Source organism: Spinacia oleracea, chromosome 3 (genome assembly GCF_020520425.1).
Source record: "Spinacia oleracea cultivar Varoflay chromosome 3, BTI_SOV_V1, whole genome shotgun sequence".
Classification (NCBI taxonomy): Eukaryota; Viridiplantae; Streptophyta; class Magnoliopsida; order Caryophyllales; family Amaranthaceae; genus Spinacia; species Spinacia oleracea.
In genome coordinates, this window is record NC_079489.1 from 66,840,133 (window position 1) to 66,850,021 (window position 9,889).

At 36.3% G+C, this 9,889-nt stretch overlaps 1 protein-coding gene across 4 annotated transcripts; it reads right to left on the reverse strand.

Annotated features, from left to right (window-relative positions):
• Window positions 1–388: 388 nt before the first annotated feature.
• LOC130470374 (uncharacterized) lies at window positions 389–9,494 on the reverse strand. 4 transcript variants are annotated; one of them, XM_056840435.1, is made up of 5 exons: window positions 8,755–9,494; window positions 7,437–7,537; window positions 4,631–5,395; window positions 3,241–3,298; window positions 389–1,147 (listed from the first exon to the last, which is right to left on the reverse strand). In XM_056840435.1, the coding sequence occupies exons 4-5, from the start codon at window positions 3,264–3,266 to the stop codon at window positions 685–687; spliced, it is 489 nt and encodes a 162-aa protein (XP_056696413.1). In that variant the 5' UTR covers window positions 3,267–3,298; window positions 4,631–5,395; window positions 7,437–7,537; window positions 8,755–9,494; the 3' UTR covers window positions 389–684. The 4 variants fall into 4 exon arrangements, with proteins under 4 accessions (XP_056696413.1, XP_056696411.1, XP_056696412.1 ...); XM_056840433.1 differs by having other exon boundaries at window positions 7,413–7,537; XM_056840434.1 differs by having other exon boundaries at window positions 8,744–9,494.
• Between the last annotated feature and the right edge of the window lie 395 nt (window positions 9,495–9,889).

Consider the following 9,889-nt stretch of genomic DNA (forward strand, 5'->3'; position numbering starts at 1 on the left):
AGCTTTCTGCTTCTTTAGTTATGGTGGGTAAAACTTGTTCCTTAAGGCTTCCTTGAATGATTCCCATCCAAATCCAGGTGTAGCTCTCAAAGCATTCTCACATCTCTGCCACCATAAATCGGCTTCTCCCCTAAGGTAATAAACAACACTATGAACCCTAAGCAAGATAGGCGCCTGTTATGGGCCGCTTTTCCCCTTAGTCCGCATCACAAAGTTCAAGTGGTGAAAATTGGACCACCTTGCAAGTATAATTTCATTGAAGAAATACATGAAATTCCTTTGCGATAATCGCTCAAAGAAACATAAACTTAGAATTAAAGGTAAAAGAAGGAATTTTAAGCTTTATTACTTCAATGGAAAAATAATACATCCTTTGGATCGTACTTTATTCGGAAAACCACAAAACTGAACTACTAAAACCATAAATAGTAGTGTACTACTTTATTGCTTCACTAAATTTTAGCACTAGCTATTACATTAGAAAAGTCTTTTAGAATGCTACTCTACTATCCAACCACCTCTACAAACTGGTGAAGAGTGCTCATGGTCTTCAAAGTCATCAAAGTCTTCCTCTGGATCAGACTCATACTCCATATCCTCATTGTTCTGTTGTAGCACACTGTTTACTTCATCATTGTTCGCTTCTGGCTCAATTTCTGTGTCACTGGAGATCTCGATAGTGGGTTAAGGAATGATAGGATTAGGGTTCTTAATCTCAACAACATCATCATCAATATCCTCATCCATTTGAGTTTCTGTATCATGATCTAATCCTGTAAGGTTGATGTTCTCTACAGTTTTACCATCATCAAAACATTCCTCTGCAAGCTCTATAATCGTAGTCATAATCTCCAAATCATATCTCCATCTACCATCTGGAGTATCATACTTGTAGTCATTAGGAATACCATTTTCCATATGCATATCACGAAATCGGTTCTTAAGCTCTATGTATGGGTTCTTGGAAGGTAAGAAATGAATAACCATCTCTGCCATAACATCATTCTTCCTTAGTTCAGGTAGGTTCTTCACTGTAGCAAAATAATTGCAGGCAAATTCGATCTTCTTCACATAAATGTGTGGGGTTTCACAATCTAGCTTCTCTAGGTTTCCTAGATTTGCGTACTTTGAAATCAACATCTTAACCCTGAAAGTTAACAACTACAAAGTCTTACTAAAGTGTTCCAAAAACAAAGTAAGTTCGTTGAGCCATACAATTTCAATGCACAAGTACATGCTTAATCATGAATCATGATGCAATTAATCACATAAAGAAAAACAAAACATGATCAGACTTTAATTAAAAGATCACAAAATCAAGGCATAATCACATAAACACTTGATTAGAAAGGCATACTTAACTTAACACATACTTATTCTAATTGTACCCTTCTTAATCTACCCTTTCCTCACTTAGAAAAATAAATAGAGTAATTAAAACGATTTTCAAATTCTTGAAATAATTGGTATTTGGCTTTTCAAAGTTTTGAGTACTCAAAAATAACATTTTGACTTTAGGAAAATAGTTTTCGAAAATCCTAAAGTTCCGCAATCGTAGTTTAAGGATTTACCACTTTGCACTATTAATTAATGCAAAGCAGCTCTCAAACTAGAGCTCTCCAAATACCACTTTGTAGTATTACTTACTACAAAGAAGGACTGAAACTAAGCTCCAGTAAACCACTTTGTAACACCCTAATAATTCCTTGCTTTTTATAAAACATTTTCCGACTTAAAACACAGGAATTACCAAGATATTACCGCCACCGTGATAACGACTAAGGCTATTTACCAGAATTACGCAGCGGAATTAACTAACTTTCAAAACATAATAAATAAATAGTTAATGGTCATTAAAACAAATTGGAACCGCTGAGGCCCAAGTTCAAAATATTAAACCATTTGAAATCCATTAACTGAAAATAGTAGGCATGACTTTAAATAAAAATAGAGTTTATAAAATACGGAAGAATAAACTCTCAACTCGAATCCCATGATAACTTCTCCCGCAAGTTATCTCTACGAACCTGCTTTATTAAGAATCTACTCCCCAACAACGCAAATGCAATTGATGGATCATCATAGGGTCATTAAGGCGAAGGCCATGACCAGAAGACATGAAGCACGAGGTCAGCAAAAGCTGAGTACGAACAAGCTAGAATAACATTCTATCCTAACATGCTTCACTCGACAAATTAAATAATCAACATGCAAAAGCCATATAATAAACAATTAAACATGGAGACAAAACTTGACACATGACACGACTCTTGACTCACAGTTTAATAAAAAGATAGCTTCGAACGGGTAAAGTAAAGTATCCTCAAAAGGAAAGAAAGGGTGATGAGAGCCCACCATACACCAAATAATAACAAGTCGGACTCCTACCGACAGTCTGATCCTACCGACGGAATTCCAATGCACAACGGCCTAAAAAGAAAGAATGAAACAACGTCTTGTATCATTCGAGGAGTACAAGTTTTCCGGCAAGACTCCCCCCATTGTTCATACCCAAGGTATATACGTTCCAAGAGTTTTGAAGCTCCTTTGGGTTACACTTTACGTTAATTAATATATTAAGTTCAAGGCGACTCAAGACACAACATACAAACAATTAAATAATTGAACAATTCAACAATTCAACGATGACTCTTCAATATTTTACTTCTTTAGGACTTGTGATCAAACATAGACTCAAGTGAAATTACTCCCATTGTTCCTTCTCAAAAACACTGTTTGAGATAACCCGACATTGCCTATTAACAAGCGGGGTGTGCCCTTAGCACGAATTGTCCTTAATTCAATTCACATAGACTCTTCAACATATTCTACCCCTTGGTAGAATAGATATTGCTCACTGGCAATATTCGACTGGCTCAATGATTATGCTAGACATCCTGTACGATAGCATAATAATAATAACAACTTGCATGCGCACTACTCATACATGCAACCCAACTTGAACAACATGCTTCACATAATTCAACGATTATAAAAGTCCATAACATGATAGTTCAACAGAATCTATAAAGCATAATTCAATTCATAACATGCTCGTTCACATAGATTCGATAATAATAATAACATGCTCGTTCTCAACGTTGAACATGAATTCATAATAACATATTCATTCCCAATCATCAAACATGAATTCATAACAACATATAAGTTCACATGATTCGCATTCAACACTTCACAAAGTCCTCAAGGGATGTGTGGTCACCCTAGTCTTGTACGTACCTAGAATACCTAAGTACGGGGGCCATTGTGCGAATCACGACTCACTAGAAATCAACTCCTATAAACAAAACAAGAGAACTAAATTATTATCCATGTTTACTAAATTTCCAGCAACTATTTAAGATTCTAAAACTCTTAGTTTAATTAGAAATCATTCATTAATCGGTAATTTAATAGTCTCAAATAGTCAACTCAAGTCCTAACATAAAACCATTGACTTTTTAGCTTTAAAACCCTTAAAAACCAACTTTTTAAAGCTTATAAACATTCTGAAAATTTAAATTGTCATTAAATTATGTGAATCAATCGCTCAATCAATTTGAAACCAAAACTCTAACAATGGTTTAATCCGAAAACATGCTTTGACTTCAAAAATCCACACTTTATAAACTTATTAAATCTGAAAATTATAAACTCAATCATCAAATCCAATCTCTTTAATTAAAACATAATACTAACCCAATACGGTGTCCATAACCGTTTTAATTAATTTAAACAACCCAAATATTTAAACTAATCACAATAATTAAATCAATTTAAAACTGAAAATTAATATTTTTGAAAACATAATTTGATTAAACAATTGATCAACACACACACACACAACGATTAATTAATCGTGTGTGTGTGTGTGCCGATCAACACACACGACAACGCAACAATAGCAACAGCAACAGCGCACGTAACGCACCAGCAAGGGCGCGCGCGCGCTCGAGACAGGGGCATGCGAGACGGGGCACAGCGCACAGGCAGGGCAACAGCGCGCGCACACACAACACTGCTGTTGTGCTGCGACGCGACGCGAGGTAAGGGGCGAGCAAGGGACGAATGGGCAGCGCAGCAAGGCACAACCGCACAGCACGCAGGCACTATGTGCTACGCTGCGACTGCGGGAGGCGGGCGAGCTGGGCGAGACGGGCTGCCTTGCGCCGCGAGCAAGGGCAACGAAGAAGAGAGGGGCGTGGGCGAATTGTGCCGCAAGGAGAGAAAAAGAGGAGAGAGAGAGATTTCTAAATTTTTGATTTTGGGGGTTTGATAGGGGGTCTATTTATAGGTTATCTCTCCCTTGTGGGCTAGGTTAGGGTAATTTTGAGTTGGGCTCATTACCGGGCTCATTTAAGTTTACTCCTTGCAGGCTTTGTTGGGTTTGATTAAAACAAAACGACCGGGCTTTAAGTTTATTAAATTCGTTTTCGAAATACGACCCAACAATTCCCGATTAAATAAATCCGTTGAATTTGTTTAATAAAATCCGGTTCTCGAAATAATTAATATTTAAATTAATTAAAAATAAAAGCGCATTAATTCTCATTAAATGAAATCAATTTATAAAAATACACGAAATGCTTTATAAATATAATAAAATATATTTATAATTATAGAAAAATACCAGGTATTACATTAGCTTTCTTTCGCTCCTCCTCCTCCATCATCGTAAATCATCACGGTCCATCATCACCGTCTATCAACTGCCGTACATCATCATCACCAAGCATCACCGTCGATCATCATCATCGACCGTCAATCAATCCGAAGGACCAAATGCGCTGAAATTCGCTGCTGGATTTTCAATTAATCGTAGTCGTCGAGCTTCAATAATTTCGTACAACCAAACACGCTCAAATGTTCGACCAAACTCAATGGAGGTTCAGCCGGACCTCAGACTTGCAGGAACTCTAAATTTTCGGTTCGGTCGAACTTAATTCGGGTTCGACCAAACTAAGTTCTCTGTTTTTGCTCTGTTCTTTTCTCTGTTTTGTGTGACGTTTTGGGCTGATTTGGTTGCGGTTTTGGCACTGGTTGTGCTCGGCGGTTGTTGTTGCGTTGTTGGAGTGTTGCGAATGTTGGTGTTGTATGGTTGGGTGGCGATGATGGTTGAGATATGGAGGAGTTGGTGCATGGTGGTTTGCAGCGTTGAGAGGGGAGGTGCTGATTGCTTGGTCTTGCTGGGTTGGAGCAGGCTGGCAAGGAAGGTGAGATGAGGTGGTGTAGGATAGGTAGAGTGTAGTGTAGGATAAACTGTGGGTGTGTTTTTGTAATGTAGATGTTGGCAGCAAGGTTGATGACTTGAGGCCCATAAACTCTAATGCAAGCTATCCTTTGACAAGTCTAATACAAGCTATCAAACTCGTGCCCGGACCTCGCACTTGATCACCTACACACGCAAAAATAAACACTACCCAATCACAAAATAAAAATAAAATGAAGATAAAAAATGAAATCCAAACTAATACTAAAAAAAAATTATAATAAATAAAATAAAAATAGAAATTTAATAACGAAAACTAAAATAGTTAAACTATAAAATTAAAAAACCAATCAAATAAATAAATTACGAAATTAAGATCTAAAAACTGACAAAAATAGCGAAAAAACACTAGACTAAGCTATAAATAATCGAAAAAAGAAATTAAGGAAAATAAATACTAAAAATGCTAAAAATAGAACAAAACCGACTTAAATGATGCCTAAATTACTACCCTATGAGTGACATAAATGTCACTCATCAAATGCCCCCAAACTTGAGCTTTTGCTCGTCCACGAGCAAAACAATGAAACACAAAGGGAAATAGGATAGAAAATTTGAGCAAAACGAGTTATTAAGAAGCTAATCAACCTAGAAAATAGAAATTGAGAAAGAATATACACTAATTCACTGTCATAGGAATCACGATTGCATTTAAGCACATGCAACAAGCTCTTTAAACCCCTGAATCGCTCTAGAGGGCGAGTGAGATCTCGCAAGGGTTTCCAACAAGATTAACCCATAACTCTTATTAAGCATAATTAAGACAATCCGCCCAAAGTCATCTCATCAAGCACGGTTCACCAAACACGGTCGATTCAAACAAACTTTCAAAGCATAGCCATCATCAAAATGCATCCATGAATTAGGAATATAAGGGGTAGACTAATCTAAGGTGCAAGAGAATCACAATCAAAGTATCGAATCATCAATTAGGTTCACTAAGGCATCCAAAGTCACAAATTGTTCTCAAATGGATAAATATGATCGATCACGACCACCTAAAATGCACATTCGCTCCCCCAAACTTGACTTTCGCTAAGAGAATCTTGGATTGTAAGATTAAATAATTTGAGTAATGGCTATAAAGTCTCGATTCTTGAGCCGCAATGACATTCATCATCACTAGGGAAAACTTTACTTAATAAATCTTCAAGCTCCCACTCAATCATCTAAACTAACCCACTTTCTCAAGGACTTGTGGTATTTACCACTTAATTATTGACTTTTTTTTTCTTTTTGTAAACTTTAATAGGCTTATTATGCCTTGTGGGCTAATTGGCACCACTTATTGACTCGGACTTGACAGTTTGGCTTTCGCCTTGTGGGCTCATTGGCTCCACTTATTGGACTCAAAACATTAATCACAATCTTTTTGTTCTACAATCCAATTAACTCTTAGCATTGGTCTTACCTAAGGGAATGAAGTGTGCATCAAAGGGAATTAAGGTAGCAAAGAATTTCCAAAAGAGAACAAAATAGACTCTTTTCAAACAAAGCTTATCATTTAGAATCATCAAAAACTTTTTCAAGGAGAGACTCAAGCAACAAAGATTAAGCTATCTCTAATCGCCCTAACTCATACATGCAAAAATTCAAAGGAAATACTTTTACTCAATTATCCAAATGACAAGCAAAGGAATCCACATTAAAAATCATCAAGATTCTTCCTTTGGACGAGCAAATCATTTTTAGTGCTTTTATTCAATCGCTTGAGACTTTTTTTTGGATTTTCTAAACTTTTTTTGATTTTTTTGTGATTATTTAACAAAAATTTGAAAGAAAAAAAAATGAAATAAATAAAGAAAATATTTTTGGATTTTGAGTTTTATAAAAAAGAAAAAGAAAAAAGTAAAAAGAAAGAAACGAAAAGAATGAAGTCTCCCCCAAGCTAGCGAAAAGCTATCCCCCCAAGCTAGAATTAAGCATTGTCCTCAATGCTTGAAACAAATACTCAAGGGAAGGGAGGGGGGAAACAAAACACGCATTCAACCAATATGCATAATTCCGCAAATCACAATACACTAGAGAAAGAGAAATGGAGGCAACCAAATCAACATTTTCAACCATCCAACCTCATGCTCCAACAAGTCATACGCTCAATCAACACATGGAGTAATGAAAAGAGGGAAAGGAAGGACAGTACCGGATAGTGGGTGGGTGTAAATACCTACGAATGACCCAATTTCTCCATTTATAGTCAACTTTCTCCAAAGTCGTGCTTTGCTTTCCTTATGCTATCGAGAATGAGTGCTTATTCCGCTTAAGTACCTAAAATAAGATCAAGAATTGAAAAAAAAAAAGAAAAAAAAATAAGTAAAATTCAAATAAGAAAATGAAAGCAATAAAACACGGGTTACTTCCCGAGAAAGGCTTGTTTAAGGTCCCAAGCATGACCTTTCTAGAAAATACCAAGTCAATGATCTCAAGAGTTTATCATATGCACTAGCACACATTTCATTAGATAACTCATATGCAATGACAAGATATAATGCATGCATAGAGTATGATAGAACTCGATGCCAATAAGGAGATGGATGCCTAAATGAGGAAGGATCAAAAGAAAAAATAAGAAAATAAGAAAAAGAAGAATCAAAATAAGAAAATGAAAAAGAAATAGGCAAACTCTCCTCAAGAGAATATTTTTGGTTGGCAATTTTACATTCACCCTCAATTAGAATTGATTTGAGCACTTGGAAACAAAATGGAGCAAAGAGCTCTTCCTCACCATCATCGAGGCACTCACTCAAAGAGGAATGAGTAGGAATATAATCCCCAATTCTCAATTCCTCAATGTCATGCATCATAGGTGGCAATTTAGCCTCAAATTCATCTCTGCTACATGAAGCATCCCGAATGGATTCATTTAAAAGGCAAGAGACTTCACTCATTCCTTTTACAAAAGCTTGAGATGCAACCTCAAAGTCCTTAATAGAAGAATCCATTTTAAGTTCTTCTTGGCAATCTACGTGAGCTATAAAAATACGAAACTCGGACAATGAAATGACCGACTTGGACTGGAAAGCATTAAGGAACTCATTGTGGAGAAGCTCAAGGTGGAGAGATGTGAAATCATCAAGTGTACACGATTCATCATTTTGAGGGATTGGGATAGTTGCCATTTTCAAAAAAAAATCAAACTAAAACGAACAAAACAAATATCTACGAAAAGACCTAGACTCATCTAACTAACACAAACTAATGCAAACCGTAGTCCCCGGCAACGGCGCCATTTTAATCAAGGTAAAAGGAGAGCTAAACTTAATGATGTACATTGTAATGTGTTGGTTCCTCCCAAAAAATAAAAGAGCTAAAGCTATTTATACTAAAGATTAATAGATAAATTAAAAAGAGAAAAGAAATAGAAACTAAAATAAAACAAAAGAAGGAAATAGAAAAACGAAAGAGGAAAAAGGAAAAAGGAAAAAGAATGAAAAAATAAAAAAGGAGGAAAAAGAAATCAAAAACCCATCAGACCCTCAATTTACCCAAAACCAAAAACAAGCAGACCCCCCTTCGTAGCTTTCTTTCGCTCCTCCTCCTCCATCATCGTATATCACCACGGTCCATCATCACCGTCTATCAATTGCCGTACATCATCATCACCAAGCATCACCGTCGATCATCATCATCGACTGTCAATCAATCCGAAGGACCAAATTCGCTGCTCGATTTTAAATTAATCGTAGCCGTCGAGCTTCATTAATTCCGTACAACCAAACGCGGTCAAATGTTCGACCAAACTCAATGGAGGTTCGGCCGGACCTCAGACTTGCAGGAACTCTAAATTTTCGGTTCGGTCGAACTTAATTCGGGTTCGACCAAACTAATTTCTCTGTTTTTGCTCTGTTCTTTGCTCTGTTTTGTGTGACTTTTTGGGCTGATTTGGTTGCGGTTTTGGCACTGGTTGTGCTCAGCGGTTGCTGCTGCGTTGTTGGAGTGTTGCGAATGTTGGTGTTGTATGGTTGGGTGGCGATGATGGCTGTGATATGGAGGAGTTGGTGCACGGTGGTTTGCAGCGTTGAGAGGGGAGGTGCTGATTGCTTGGTGTTTCTGGGTTGGAGCAAGCTGGCAAGGAAGGTGAGATGAGGTGGTGTAGGACAGGTAAAGTGTAGTGTAGGATAAGCTGTGGGTGTGTTTTTGTAATGTAGATGTTGGCAGCAAGGTTGATGACTTGAGGCCCATAAACTCTAATGCAAGCTATCCTTTGACAAGTCTAATACAAGCTATCAAACTCGTGCCCGGACCTCGCACTTGATCACCTACACACGCAAAAATAAACACGACCCAATCACAAAATAAAAATAAAATGAAGATAAAAAATAAAATCTAAATTAATAATAAAAAACTAAAATAATAATAATAATAATAATAATTATAATAAATAAAATAAAATTAGAAAATTAATAACGAAAACTAAAATAGTTAAACTACAAAATTAAAAAACCAATAAAATAAATAAATTACGAAATTAAGATCTAAAAACTGACAAAAATAGCGAAAAACACTAGACTAAGCTATAAATAACCGAAATAAGAAATTAAGGAAAATAAATACTAAAAATGCTAAAAATAGAACAAAATCGACTTAAATGATGCCTAAATTACTACCCTATGAGTGACA